This window comes from Patiria miniata, unplaced genomic scaffold, assembly GCF_015706575.1.
Source record: "Patiria miniata isolate m_02_andy unplaced genomic scaffold, ASM1570657v1 HiC_scaffold_11, whole genome shotgun sequence".
NCBI lineage: Eukaryota > Metazoa > Echinodermata > Asteroidea > Valvatida > Asterinidae > Patiria > Patiria miniata.
In genome coordinates, this window is record NW_024037049.1 from 1,717,019 (window position 1) to 1,732,931 (window position 15,913).

At 44.8% G+C, this 15,913-nt stretch overlaps 1 protein-coding gene across 1 annotated transcript in view; it reads right to left on the minus strand.

Annotated features, from left to right (window-relative positions):
• The window catches only part of LOC119741597 (28S ribosomal protein S33, mitochondrial-like), a 28,287-nt gene extending 24,904 nt beyond the window's left edge, over positions 1 to 3,383 (minus strand). Inside the window, exon 1 of the mRNA XM_038217415.1 lies at positions 3,119 to 3,383. Coding sequence (XP_038073343.1) covers positions 3,119 to 3,197 — 79 coding nt within the window. The 5' untranslated portion in view covers positions 3,198 to 3,383. The remainder of the gene's footprint in view (positions 1 to 3,118) is intronic.
• Positions 3,384 to 15,913: the final 12,530 nt, after the last annotated feature.

The window sequence follows — 15,913 nt, forward strand, 5'->3', positions numbered from 1 at the left end:
CAGGACGCTAAACATGTTTTTTTTTTTATTTCGCCATACTTATGAAGCTTCCTGTGAATTCACGCGAGTGTAGGTTCTTGCATTTCCAAGAAATTTGAGGGAAAAAAAAAATACCTGGACACGACAACAAATGTATGAGAGACTAAACTTTTGATTTTCTGAGGTCACGCATGGTAGGCTGGTACTCCGAGTCATGCACACGCGAAATGGTAGGAGCCGTCCGGGTCTGGGTACCTGTACAATCTCGTGCGCCCAGTGTTTCTACGAAACTCTAGAGCGTGGTTATGTATAGCCATGTTCACGGGTCTAATGCAGAGTCTACTCCAGTGTGGGCCATAGACTAGGGTTACCATTAAGCCACCTTGAGTAACTCCAGCTGACATGCTTATCAGGAATTCACATCTGATGAGCATGTCAGCTAGCTGGAATTACTCTAGTTCCATAAATGGGCCCGGTTCCTCTTAAGGGAACAAATTCCACTTTTAAATGAATTGACCTACCAAACTAGTACACGAAAATAAAGATGGCGATCACCGCAAGATGTTAGTGATGTACAGTGAACGCACAAGGTGTGATGAATCGCACGGCACCAACCGTGAACCGTGTACGAAAATCCAAATTTCTACCCCAAGAGTAAGACATTGTTCAAAAATAAAAATTGGTATTTATACGCCTGTGCGCAAAATAGTCCAAATTTCAAAAAGAGAAAAAAATGTAAATGATTTTGAAACTTTTGTCTGCAGTGCAATGGCTCGAACTCACGCACGGACCGAAAATCTTTGACCCAGCACAGAATACGATACGTCACACAAAATCGATTAACGCGCGTACGTGTAGTTGGGTCGTAAGTGCACGCGCTTTCAGGAACTAGGCAAAAGCATACAGTCATACAGTCAGTTGGCAAATTTTCAAAAATTAGAGACTTTACAACTAATTTTGATTCAACAAACATTCGATGGAAGAGCTGTGCCCTTACATGTTCCTTTTCAAAATGCACATCGTCCAAAAAAAAATTATTGGAGACTTATCTAAAAGAGGTAGGTTTTTATTTGAAGCTATCCAGAACTAGGAAAAATCCGGAACAAGGAAAAACGGCTGCAGGCCTAGGCCTAGGTGACCGTAAGGTCATGACTCAATTCTGCTAAATGTGCTTCAAAAATCTGCCAAATTCCCCAGTACCCGAAATATAGTCATGTTCCCTAACGTGGCGCACTTCGAAGCCTACCTGACTTTCCTCGTGTATTGTGGATGTACCCTAACGTGGCGCGGCCCCTAACGTGGCGCACTTTGATTTTTCGCCTGTAGCGCCTAGCTAGAGCAACAGTTTTAACATCAAGTTATAAACACTCCTGTTCATAAATCGCGAGTTTATTTACCCGCTACAAAGTTAAAAGAAAAAAATATTTTGGCGTGATTTTCCGATTTTATTTTCAAGTGCAAAGTGAACCCTTTGAAAATGCCCCGAAAAATAAGAAAATAATTTTCTGACAAACATCTGGCTGGGTATGTAAGTAAAATTCAGTCTCTGTGGAAGCATCGGGCGTCTGGCCGTACTACAGAGCTTGCGATAGTACTGTACGGCCAGACGCAGTCGGGCTAGCCTAGCATGTGAATGAATATGAGCATGTCAGCTGGAGTTACTCAAGCTAAATTTTGGCAGCTTCTGGACATCGTTTTTTTTCGTGGCATGCATATGATACATACAGGGACTTGTAACTTGTCTAGCCTAAACAAAGCACTTCTCAGACTAGTTCCCAGTCCTCCGTTATTACAAAACTTCCCATAGTGGGCAGAAAAAAAGCAATAATAACAGGTTTAATTTGATTCAAATAATCGTAGTTATACGAGTACCGAAGCATAGAACATTTTCTTTCCTCTTTATATAAATTGTTTCCCTTTTCATGCTTTTAACCGCTATACATTTCATTTAGCTGGAGTTACCCAGCCCTGAGTTTTATCATTGGGTTGTCTATAAGGGCTGGAGCGAATTTTTCTCGTAACTTGTAGTATTTGCAAAAAATTTGGAAAATGTTCAATTTTGTCCCCGTTACACACTAATTGCAACTGCAACTCACCCCAAACTTGCCTGGAATAACCATTACACAGGTCCTTGAAGTAAAAAACGATCCACGATGAAGATTCAGCCTACAATTGCAGTGAAAACAGGAGGAATAACCGCTAACCTGACAACCTTTCAGGCATGGCCAGGACTGCTATTGGTTTGTGCACAAAAAAAATTGTGTACAATGAATGGCAGTCGATTAACAGGCACAGAGAGCGATCGCTGTCAACTACTCGTTTTGCCGGCTGCGCTGGCGTTGGCGCGTGACGTCACGCGGAAGCGTAACACCCGATGACTGTTTCATGCACTATTGGTTGCGGTTCCAGTACCAAAGCTGTGATGCGAGTGGTAAACCTTATACTAGTGCATGAAACAGTCATCGGGTGTTACGCTTCCGCGTGACGTCACGCGCCAACGCCAGCGCAGCCGGCAAAAACGAGTAGTTGACAGCGATCGCTCTCTGTGCCTGTTAATCGACCGCCATTCATTGTACACAATTTTTTTTGTGCACAAACCAATAGCAGTCCTGGCCATGCCTGAAAGGTTGTCAGGTTAGCGGTTATTCCTCCTGTTTTCACTGCAATTGTAGGCTGAATCTTCATCGTGGATCGTTTTTTACTTCAAGGACCTGTGTAATGGTTATTCCAGGCAAGTTTGGGGTGAGTTGCAGTTGCAATTAGTGTGTAACGGGGACAAAATTGAACATTTTCCAAATTTTTTTGCAAATACTACAAGTTACGAGAAAAATTCGCTCCAGCCCTTATAGACAACCCAATGATAAAACTCAGGGCTGGGTAACTCCAGCTACATTTCATTTAACATAATTATGTTGTGTAATGTTTGTTAAGATTGGGCAAAATTCATAAATTGTGCATGTGATATTCCCACCCAATCTTAAGAATGAGCACTCATTCTTAAGAACGCGTGCTCGTTCTTAAGAATGGGCGCTCATTCTTAAGAATGCGCGCACATTCTTAAGATTGCGTGATTTTCAAGAATGGGGCACAACATCCCTAATGCAAATTTTGCAACGCTTACGCCTTTAAAATGACGTACCTTCTCTCAGATCGTATCCTTTGATGCACGAACTTTCACCAGCAGTCGAAAATATGTGGAAAGTGAAGGTTTTTACCATAAGGGGGAAAAATGAAAAACTCTGCTTTTTTACAGCTAATTAAGTACAAAATGCAGGCAGATGCTTTCCGGTGCGGGTTGATTGAAGGGATGAAGGATAGCATGCAGTCTGTGTGTGATAGCGCCCTCTATCAGCGATTGTTTGTGATATCGTCATTCGCTCGTAACCCCGGCCCGGCCCCACGCGTCCAGGCCTGCTGCAAATAACAAACAGGACGCTGGGGATACTCTGCTGAGCTTCACAGAATCTTGTGAAGGAAGTGGCCTATGACCTATGTATAAAGCATCTGGCTGCAGCTGTTCAAGACCGCAGTTAGACAATGTGCGCAAATGCTATCCGAAAATTCTCATAGAATTGCGCGCATTCCATACCGGATGTGATTTCTGTTTCATTGCGGACCATGCGGACAACATTTTGAGCGTCGCATAATGCAATCCGACCGTTCGTGATTCAAAACGGAGCCTGAGCGAGTGATGGGAATTGTAAATTTACAACACAGATAAGTTTTACAAACTTCCTACATTATTACGCTTTTCAACAAGAAAAAAAAACATCTGTAAACTGATAAAGAGTAATGAATCAGTCTTAACGGCCGTTTTAAACCTTGCAGAGTCATGACCGTGATGACGCGCAGGTCACTGCTCACGCAAAATCCAACCAATCAGAGCGTAAATTCATCAGAGTATCCCAGCGTCCTGTTTGCAGGGCGGGGGGTACGAGCGAAATATCGTCATAGCATATCTATATATATAAGAGAGAGTTTAACTCGGCCTCCGAGACGATGTTTGCTCATGAAAGGATCCGAGACCGCGGGCTCCCGCGGCGCCAAAATCGCTCCACGTCCGTGGAAAAATACGGAGGGTGTCTTCCGCCGGGTCGGACACTTCGGGTCGTCCTGATTTTCCCGTACGGACCGGCGATCCTTTTCGTCTATTTTTCGTGACAGCATTTTGCACAGGAATTTTCCGTCGTGTGCGCTTTCACGTTGACTGCCTGGCCGCCCCTGTGCTGGCTTTTCTGCGAGTCTAGACTGTGCGAGGTCAGCGAGGTCAACGTAGGGGTTTCGTTTACGTGTTCTACTCAGCCGTACTGCCAAAGCGTTCACCAAATTGTGATATGGGGTGACCTTGGTAAAATATTTTTTCTCCATGGTGCGTGGCCACCGAGTGCCCCTATTCTTTCATAGGCTTCGCTTGCCGCCCCTGCGCCGAGTGCAACGAAAACTCAGAAGGACTACACATTAAGTATGCCTTGCGCGGTCTGACCAATCGAAAGTCTACACTGCGTAGTATTTCCGGGCTATGCAAAACTGTCGATGGCAACGCGTACTGCAGCCTGCTCCACACCCTGGAAACGAGGTTGGGTCTACGGTGCTCGCTATTTGAAGCGCAAGCATGTGACGTCGCGTGATAGAGTGCTGTTGCTTCCATAATGTGTTTACAGCTCCATGCTTCCACCACCAAGGCTGAGCGTTGTGAGTTCGCTGCCCGACACGTATAATTCAGTGTCGTGTTATAATTTCGGGGGCCTGTTTGGGGTCAACGAAGGATCGATGCATTCACAAAGAAATCGACGAAAGTGTCCGACCCGGCGGAAGACACCCACATTTTTCCACGGACGTGGAGCCATTTTGGTGTCGCGGGAGACCGCGGTCTCGGATCCTTTTAGGAGCCAACATTTCTCGGAGGCCGAGTAAAACTTGCTCTTATAAAGATGGTTGAACCAACTTCAATAAAAGCTAAATCAACTTTTTCCTCGAAGACGGTCTCGCAAATTGTAAGAAGTTCAAGTTTACGTTTGTTGAAGAGTCCAATACTGAAACTTAATTATGACCTTCCTCCACTAATCGTTTGTAATTTTATGGTAACACTCAACATTTTCATTTCAAATGACACCTTTACGTTTTATTGCATTATGATTTATTGTCAAAACTGTACAATCAGCCTTCGCCTGTGTACTACGGTAACCTTTTCACTGCGTTTTCCAAATGCGACTGCCTCACAAAATGCCAATTTAACAGACCAACGGGAACATTTACAGACAGTTGCCATGGTACATAATTATCATGTGCGTAAATCGACGGGGGACAGGGGGACCCCCCCCATTTTAAACGGGGGATATTGTTTGGTCCCCCCCCCCACTTTTTCTTCCCCGAATAAAATTGTAGCCTACAACAATGATTCTATTGCTCAGAATACATGTAGCTGATTCAATTACTCCAAACTCAAAACTTTACAAGATGATCTTTTGCTGAAATTGGTTTTAGTGGTCAGAAATTGCCTCGCATCACACCACAGAAATTGCTTTTCTATAACTGCATGTCTCCTTAACTATGATCCCCATTTACATTTAACTCCCCAAATGTTCATCCCCAACACTACGCCCTACCCGATCTATGATCGGGTAAATCAGCTTGTATATCATAGAGATAAAGAATAAAATGACTAGATCGGCAGAGCTTCGCTCGTACTTCCGCCCTGCAAACAGGACTCGAACCCACGACCTCCCACCCTCTAGTGAAGGGCAAAACCTAATTTGATTTCACCCAAGTGATTTTTTCCAACTTTCACTCGGGAGGTGACACACTGAGTAAACAGTGTTTAGACGTCGGTGAAGGTTAGATAGAGGGCGCTGTGTCGGAGCTAGACGACTTTTATTTCGCGGGAGATTTTTAGCTTTTTAATCTTTGATTTTTCACATTTCCTCTGGCCATCCTGGTCTTTTAACCCATTTTATCGCTTTTGATGTTTCCAAGGATCTGCGTATTGGTTTATTGTTCGTCGTTTGTGTGAATTTTCGTCAAATTTCGTCATTTTTAGTCAACTGTGTAATTGAATCTTGAAGTTGGCCATTTTTAAAAACCACTGTGCAATCTTTAGATCGACATCGAAGTTTGTACTTGGACTTCCTACTGCCTCTTCTGCAGCTTTTGACTTGGATTAAAACTCTATGGAGTTCACCATTACTTATTTTGTGATTGGATTCCTGCTTACTTTTGCACGTATTAGTGATGGGATCTGCAAAACTGCAAGTACATCCGTAGACATAAGGCTGACAGATTGTGATCACGATATTGGCACAAGAAGCACCAGTTATTTTGCATCTGCGTTACTGCCTCGTAGACAATTTATCAAAACTCTGAAAAATTCTCATGGCCTATCCTGGACCCATGTTTTGTTGATTGGACTTGGAAATGATGTCAACCTAAACCCAGGCCCTCCATTAAACTCTTCGTTTGAAGACCCCCCTGCACCGTGTTGTGTTTGTGGAGAGGAAGTAGGATTATCCAGTGAAAGGTATCCAATGTGAAGAGTGTGAAAAATGGAATCATGCCGCTTGCATCAACATGAGTAGTAAAACTTACAACCTGTTGGCTAATTGTAGTACCTCATGGGTTTGTGATGGGTGTGGTCACCCCAATTTTTCTGGTTCGCTTTTTAGTATTGTGACTGATTTTGAAACTGAAAATCCCTTTACTCCACTTGACTCAGACCAGTCTTTGAGTGATGTACAACCCCTTGCTGCATCATCCCCCAAACCGCTTGGTAAAACCAGGAAGAGAAATCCTTCCCTGCGTGACACAGCAAAAACAAAGTCTAAGAAACCCACTAGAGCGAAGAACCTTACTCAGTGTCATTAACATCAATTTTCAAAGTCTGAAAAATAAGGCTTCTGAATGTTTGGCTATACTACATGAACACAAGCCGGACATTCTTATTGGCACAGAAACTTGGTTAAATGAAAAGATCCTTGATTGAATTGAAGTTTTTTTTATTGTTCTTACCATTCTCGCAGTCCGAAGACTGAATTGCGATGGTTTACAATTTACAATTAACAGAAATCATTTAAAAAAAAACACCATTTATACATACGTTCGACATTAAAGTATTCTAAAAAGACTCTTATACATACATGTGCATTAAAAAATGTTAAAATTCTACCCAGACTAGATAAAAAGAACCGTGTTTTGTACATCTACACGCCTTTCAATCACACATAGTGATAAAAAGAATGCATTTTGTTTTACATCCAGACGTTACCATTTTTTATTACATTTCATTAGGTGTTGATTAATGAGTCTGACTAGGTAAGGCAGGGTACTGCTCCGCAGTCTCTCCGTTCTGCACTTAAAGTCTCTCAGTCGCTCACTGTGCCGAAGCTGACGCATTGAGCTCTGTGATTCGGGGAACCAAGGTCTGAAATTCTTATACAAGGATTTCGCAAACTTGATACAAAATTGTTCCCTTCGCTCACTCAAGGATATCAGGCCAGTCACCCGGAGAGCGTTATCATACTTCTCATAGTGATCGGAGAGGATAATGCGAAGAGCTCTCTTCTGGATCATCTCTACGTCGTTGCTTTGTTGTGCGGTTATTGAGGAGTGCCAGACTGGTACGCAGTACTCCAGCAAGGGCTAGGACGGATGTAACACGTGTATGAGCTCCGTGCGCTACCAAAAGAGGGCGCCCTTTTACCTAGCAACGACGCCCCATCCGGCTCGTTAGTAAAAACGTCATACACGCGCACGCACCACTGATTACTAGCGCCCATTGGCTGCAAACGCTCGAACTGCGTTAACTTCCGGTTCCAATCGTGCAGAGAGTGCTGGAGGTGACGTCACACTAACGAACCGGCAGGTACATTTCGCTGGTTGACGCGCACCGTTCCTTGTGTGTGACGCGCGTACACCAGGGGATTTGTTCTATGTACACACAGTGGCCGCGCACACCCCAACTGTACTTCCTTTGCCAGTGAGGGGGGTACTTGTGAACGGAGCGGATATGGTCAATAAGTCTTACACTGGCAAGCGGAAAAAGCGTTTCAGTGCGCGAATTAAATAGAATTTGCGTGAGGCTCTCTTGGTTATATCCTGAATATGTGCTATCCCATCGGAGATCGCTCTGGATCATAACGCCCAGTAGCTTTAAACAGTTCACTTCCTCCAGGATAGTATCATTCAGCTCTAATTGGAGGGGTGGTGGAGCAACTCGTGAGAATGACACTCGTATCACTTTGCACTTAGATGAGCCTGACGCGCAAACCAGTGTCCGAACACCACTCCTGAAATTCAGTCAGAGCTGCGGGTATCACACTCTCGTCGTTCACCTTCCGGCTTTCTGCAAAAGTCAGGTCATCCACATACTCATCTCGCCGACTGAAGCTGGCGATGTGAGCGCGTCGTTTATCATCGCGAGGAAGATGAGTGGTCCAAGGCACGTCCCTTGAGGGACGCCTCCATACGGTGTGAGTGGTGCCGAGAATTCACCATTGTATCGGGTAATCTGCTCTCTCCCATGAAGGAAACTCTCGATCCATGGAATGAGTGCTGGGCGTGCACCCCTTGTGAGGAGTTTGGTTATGGCGATGTTGTGGTTCACAAGATCAAACGCTTTGCTAAAATCTGTGACCACCACAGTGGAGACAGTCCGAAGCACGTCAGCGTTGCTATGCAGGAAGTGTAGTAAATTAACAAGGTAGTGAGATGTGGAGAGATACCTTGTCTGTTTCCGAACTGTTGATCACCAATGCCTTCACGGATATCTGCGAGAAGTTCGCCATAGACAAAAAGTTCTGCTAGCTTTGCGAAATGATCCGTCAAAGATATCGGACGAAGTTTGTCGAGTGAGGGCGGGTATTGTTTATGGACTGGCACAACGATCGACTTCTTCCATTGAGATGGTACCTTCCCTTCTGTTAGTGAGGTATTGATGATGTCACAAAGTGGGGACGCTAGTTCCAGTGCAAACTCACGAATCAACTTTGCGGAGATTCCGTCTGGACCACAACTCTTTCCAACTTTGATTTTCTTGAGTTCGGCATACACGATCCAAGGCTGGACCTGCGGAATAGTTTTAGGATCTATAGGTTGATATGCTGGTAACTCCTTGTCAGTGGCGTAGCCAGGAAGTTTTCAGGGGGGGGGGGGCGCTGGAACATTTCATGGGGGCGTCATGTAGGGGCGTCAATCGCTTCTCAAAAGTGGGGGGATACCTTGATCAGAACTGATGCAAGCGCGAAGCCCGAAGCCCTTACGGCGTGGGGGTTGGGGGCCCGCTTAAGGGCCCCGAAAAAAATGGATTCTAGATGTTCTGTGGTGTGATCTGAAGCAATTTCTTACCACTTTCCTCCATGCTTTAAAGGAAACATGCAGTCCAAAATTTTCATAACGTATTTTATTTTATATATACATTCATTTATGTGTATTAAATGTGAATTAAAAGCAGAACTGGTTCTGGTGTACGTTTAGTGTGGTAATTTGCCGTCCAAAATTGAACCCCCCCTTTTTGATTTTCGCGGCAACTCCAAATGAGGGCGCTGTTCATGACATAAACAAAGGCAGAGAAATCCAGGGCCCGTAAATGTCGTCTGGGTACGAGACGGATTAGCGAAGCTACTGTGCTGTGTGTATGTGCAGCCGCCGCGTACCCGTACGTGGCATTATATGCACACGTACGAATGTGTCTACATGGGATATGTACAGTACACGTGGACGTGCCACGGTGCCACCGTTGTCGAATGAACACAACGACGACCGTCATGACCGTAAAAGTTCCGAAGACCGTCCTCTTCTTTCCTTAGCGAATCCAATGAAAATGGTACAGATTCGTCCGATTCGAATCAGAGTTCTAATGATTCAGACACTGACTCGATGTTTTTTTAGGGGCATGCCCAAGTTGCTGTACAGACCAGCATCAAAGCACGACGGCTCAAATAGCCTTGTTCAATGCGGTCTCTCGGTTTTTTGTCGAAGGGAGATAATCGGGCCCTGCACCCACAATCAACGCAGCTACGTGCGTGTACGACCCTTGTCCGTACGAACGGCTAACACAACCAGCAAGCACACACACGTGAGTACGGACTGTACGCATGGTGTAATAAGGCAGTAAATGTAGGCCTACTGTGTTCTGCGTGTGGGTGTACGTACGTGCGTGTGGGGGATATACGCGCCGCGTGGCCTGTCGAACCTATCTGTTGGGTTACGCGGACTAGCTCATGCATGTACATGTACTGTGTGTGCATGGCTGTTGTATATGTGTACGAGTACGTGTGTGTACATGTACGTGTGTACGTGCAAGCATAGCCTCGCTGTATGGTACAAGTTACTTTCTCACTAGCAGCGTACGGGCATCGATATGTGCACGCAAATATGCCTTGCCAAGTTGGGTAGGGATTTTCTTATCGGCGAATTTTTTTTATCGGCGAATCGATAAGCCCAACGCCTTGGTCAAGGCTACGGCTCAAAGTGCAGCGCAGAGGGCAGCGAACTCACTGGGCCCGGACCACTTTGCTCTGGTATTTACCTTCACTTTGGCTCTCCAAATGCTCCGATATTTCGGATTTACTGGAAACAAATGAAGGCTTACTCCATCCTTGGTAGTTTTGCTACACCCAGCAGCCACACACCTTGTCGGCATGGCCGAAAATCGGGTGTTATTTCTCCTCGATTCCGAACGAAACACCAGAAAAACTTTCAGTGCCGCAATGTATATGTACAGTGTACATGTATTATGATGCACGCCGCAATGCCGGTGCACCCGCAGCGCGGCAAGTCTCTGCCTCCGCTTGCGTCATACCCCTCGCGAAGTTTTATGTTAATGAAGCTTCCCTTTGTGGGGCGGAGTAGTTTGACCAAACATGTTCACAAATTATTTTCCCCCATTTATCTTAGAAAATAAACACCGCCATACACAAAATATTGTTAAGAACATCATCCTTTATTGATTTAAGCAAAAAAAATGCAATCAAAATTTTATTTCATGTTCCCTTTAACTAATATTTTCTTAGCAAAAGATAATTATTTGAACATCGTTTTCGAGGTCAGTCATTGAATCAGCTATCAGTATTCTGAGCTATAGGCGTGGGGTTCGGGGCCCGCTTAAGGGCCCCGAAAAATTGGATTCTCGATGCTCTGTGGTGTGATCTGAGGCAATTTCTTACCACTTTAACCAATAATTATCTTAGCACAAAAGATAATAATTTAAACATAATTTTCGAGGTTTTCTCAGCTAAAGGCATAAGAAAATTTTTTGAACATTGTTTTGGAGGTTGGAGTTATTGAATCAGCTACCAGAATTCTGTGCTATAGGCGTGGGTTCGGGGTCCGCTTAAGGGCCCCGAAAAATGTTGGATTCTAAATGCTCTGTGGTTCTATCTGAGGCAATTTCTGACCACTTTAACCAATATTTTCTAAGCAATAGATACATTGTAGTACATAATAGGGCCCTGTAAATGAGACACGAGTTAAAAAATCTGGGGGGGGGGGCCCAGATTTATTTGATATTTGCCCCCACCCTTCAAAAGGGGGGGGGGGGGGGGGGGGGGGGCAGTTCCCCTGTTCCCCCAGGATTGACGCCCATGGCGTCATGTAGATCAATGATAGCTTTTTTAGAAACTCAAAATCTCAGTGGGGGGGGGGGGGGGCGACTGGGGGAGACATCGCCCCCCCCCCACACGCCCCCCCCCCCCCCCGGCTATGTCACGCCGGTTGTCAGCTTACTGGTCCGCAGTCGCCGGTCAGTGGTCATCATGTGGATCATTCGCGACTATTTAGATTTAGATCAATGATAATTTTTAGAAACTCAAGAATTTTTTAGAAACTCAAAATCTCAGTGGGGGGGGGGGGGGGCGACTGGGGGGCGACAAGGTTTCATGGGGGGGGTCGCCCCCACGGCCCCCCCCCCCCCCCCCCCGGTGGCTACGCCACTGCTCCTTGTTGTCAAGAGGATGTACATCTGACGACATATCAATGAATTGTTTCTTAATTACGTTGGCAATGTTGCGTTTATCCGTCGCTTCCACACCAGGAACATTGATTTCAGTTTTTGGTGACGAATTTGTGGTTGCGGTCTTCAGAAAGTTGAACCATGCACTTGGATTTTGCGTTTTCAGTCTTTGAATACGGTTTCTATAGTAATCCTCCTTTGATTTGTTGATCTCTCTCTGGACAAGATTTCTCAGACGAGACCATTCAGTGATACTCTGATGAAATGCAGTTTGTCTGGAATGGATCAGTTCCTTTACCATTGGGGACATCCATGGTTTATCCTTACAATGCATGTTGATCTCTCTGGTGGGAAAGAAGGACTGTACAGCAGGAAGGAGATCCTTGTAAAAGTTCCAACATTTGGCTTCAACACCAACTGCTTTGGTCACGGCAGACCAATCATGATGCACTATCCAATCTCCGAAGCGTCTGATGTCTGACTGACGCATTGGTTGGATTGTTTTGCGGCGAGTCTGGTTTCGATGTTGCACTTTGTAGTTTTTCGGCTCCCATATCACACCTCTGTGGTCACTACGGCCGAGTGGAGATGACAGTTGCACAGGTGAGTATAGTTTGTGAAGGTCGGTGACAATTTTGTCAAGGATAGCATCTTTTCGCGTAGCTTTATCAAGAATTTGTTTCAGTCTATGATTACTGATGAGCGGGGTCATATTCAAGTGGTTAACATCTCCAAGTATGATGAGTCCTGCATCAGGATGACTCGCAAGGATATCGTCCACTGCGTGAGTCATATGCTGAATAAGGGATTCGCTGTTGGGTTGTTAAGAGGAGAATACACCGACGCTACAATAATGGAAGACAGTGTTCGTGGCAGTCGATGAGGGCGTAATTGCGCCCATACAATTTCATGCTCTGTAGGGACATTGAGGCGAGCCAAGGGTGTAGGGTTTATGTTGTGTTTTTTTTATGTAGAGGGCCACACCCCCTCCGCGCCTGTTGGTTCGGCTCTTTGTAAACATGGAGTAGCCAGGGATCTTGAACACGTATTCAGGAACGTCTTCAGTGAACCACGTCTCGCTCACTGAGACGAGGTCGAAATCATTATCTCTGACAATAGTTATGAATTCGTCGAATTTGTTGACCAGTGATTGTGTATTCGTCATATAAACTGACGGTAAAGTGACTGTAGTTTTCTCCAATGCCACTTTGATAGATTGTTATTGTCGAGGTCTTCTATTCACCTTTCTTGGTTTTGGTTTGGTTATTCGCACCGGTATTTGTCTTTCCTCTGCAATGTGCGTGTGTATGTCTCGATAAGCGTATATGTGATGGCCGCCTCTTCGACTTCGAAGATGTAGAATTTCCAATTCCTTCAGAGTTTGGAAAAAGACATGGTTCAATACATTTAGCACTAGAAGCATGCCTCAGAGAAAATAGTTCTGAACTGGTGTATTGGATTAGTGGTGGCATAATTAGTATACAAAAGTCTAAAGCACTTGGATGACAATGGCGACTCTCCACGTTCTGGGAAGGCTGCTCACACAAATGGGAATCTGCTCAAATACATTGAACGCACAAACACAAGGGGCATCACTGTCCCATTGACTCTACACATGTAATAGGCTGCTTACGTATAGGAGTATGAAGTTCCAAGTCAGAAAAGTAGCTACGATCTTCGTCAAAATTCCTGGAAATGTCCAAGCAATGTGAACATGTCATCCGGTCCTCTGAAATCACTACTTCTCAATAAATGCTTAGTACAAATTTAAAACTATAATACAATGTACAAACCGTAAAAAATGGGAGGCAATTCAGAGCAGAAAATAGGTGTGGCAGCAGCTCAAACAGCTCAAACAGCGCCCTCTGAGCTTTTCCCACCAGAGTACGCTGTCTTTAGAAAAGATCGTAATGATGGCTACGGAGGTGTCTTGATAGCTGTCAAAAACCTCTCCTGTCATCTAGTGGATGAATTACATTTTGACGCCGAATGTATCTGGGTTCGCGTTGAATGTGGACCTAAGACGAAGGTGTACGTGGGGGCTTTCTACAACCCAGACTCCTCTCATGAACCAATTGATAGACTTGATACATCTCTCTCAAAGCTCCATCAATTAACCAAAGGAAAAGGTGAAATTTGGTTGGGAGGAGATTTCAACTTGAAAGACATCGATTGGGACGAAAGGTTGGTTAAGGTTGGCGCCCAGGTTTCAGCTCAGTGCAGGAAGTTAGTTGTCATTTGTAACTCCTTCAACTTAGACCAATTTGTTCTTGAGCCCACCCGGATGGAAAGTATTCTTGACTTGTTTATGACAAACAACCCCACCATCGTTGAATCCACCAGGGTGCTTCTTGGTTGTGGAGATCACAGCATGGTGACAATTCTGATTAACGCTGGATGTGTAACTACCAAACCAGTTCGTCGCAAATTCTTCCTGTACAAAAAAAAAGGGAAGTTTGAAGACCTCCGTAATGATCATTGAAGAACTGTGGTGAAAATTTCCTCCATGAATTGAATCTAAGGACAGTTAATGAAAATTGGATTGTTCTGAGGGACACCCTCAACGCACTTACTGAAAAGTTCATTCCATCCAAGTATACTCTTCTACGAGATTTAAATTGCCTTGGTTTTCTCCTGCGCTCCGTCGTCAAAGCAGAAAGCTTCAACGTTTATGATAATAAACAGAAGAAAATTAACTCTGCTGAGGACTTCAAATTGTTCAGAAGCACAAGGAAAATGTATAAAAGAAACCTCAACAGAGCTCAACAGCAATATATCTCCAGTATGCTTGAGGAAGATCTCCAACACAACCCCAACAAGTTCTGGAAATATGTCAAATCAAAACGAACCGAAAATATGTAGGCGTCCATCCACTGAAGAATGGCACTGACACTGTTTCACGGACATAGTTGGGAAGGCAAACATCCTCAACTCCTTCTTCGAATCAGTTTTCACCAAGGACAACACATCCAGCCTCCCTAATCTACAGCAGTCTGTTCCAGACATTGAATCACTTGAGATCGTGGCTGAGGGTATCGAGAAACTTCTTCATGATTTGAACCCCTCCAAGGCTTCGGGACCAGATAACATTCCTAACAAAATCCTTAAAGAATGCAGCGTGGAGTTGGCACCACTACTAGCAGCGCTGTTTAACCAATCTTTAAAATCTGGTGACCTCCCAGATGACTGGACTACAGCCAATGTGTCTCCTGTCTTCAAAAAAGGCAGTAAAAGTGACCCCAGTAACTACCGCCCCATATCACTAACATCTGTGGTGTCATGTCTTGAGCATGTCATCCATCGTCATATAATGTTCCACATTGAGCGGTACCAGATTCTGACAGACTGCCAACATGGGTTTAGAAAAGCAGAGGGTGTGACACTCAACTCCTCACTACCGTTGATGACATAGCTAAATCAATCGAGAAAGGCAAGCAGGTTGACGCAATATTACTTCATTTCTCGAAAGCGTTCAATCGCGTCCCACATCAGAGGCTTCTCACCAAACTGAGGCACTAGTATGGACTCACCGGTAATGTGCACAAGTGGATCTCAACTTTCCTTACAACACGTACCCAGCAAGTCGTCCTGAAGGGTAAAAGTTCTACAACAGCTGAAGTTCTATCTGGAGTCCCCCAGGGCACTGTCTTGGGACCCCTGCTGTTTCTCCTCTACGTTAATGACATCCCTTCATTATGTTCCTTCGAAAACCAGACTGTTCGCTGATGACGCCATACTTTACAGAGAAGTAGAAGAAACATCTTATGGGTGCAGACCAGTAAATCGGTCCGAAATTGCCTGCGCCGGCCAAATCGCGATTGGCATGCCCTCAAAATCTTCGGTATTTGAGCATGGTGTGGGCCATTAACTTGAGGGTTTGTAAAAAAATTATGGGTGGAAGCCGTGCACAGGACTGGGAGCTTGCAGTTCTGTGTAATTTGGATGTAATTTGGACCCTTAAAGCGCTCTATTTTGCAATGGAGTGTAGGCATC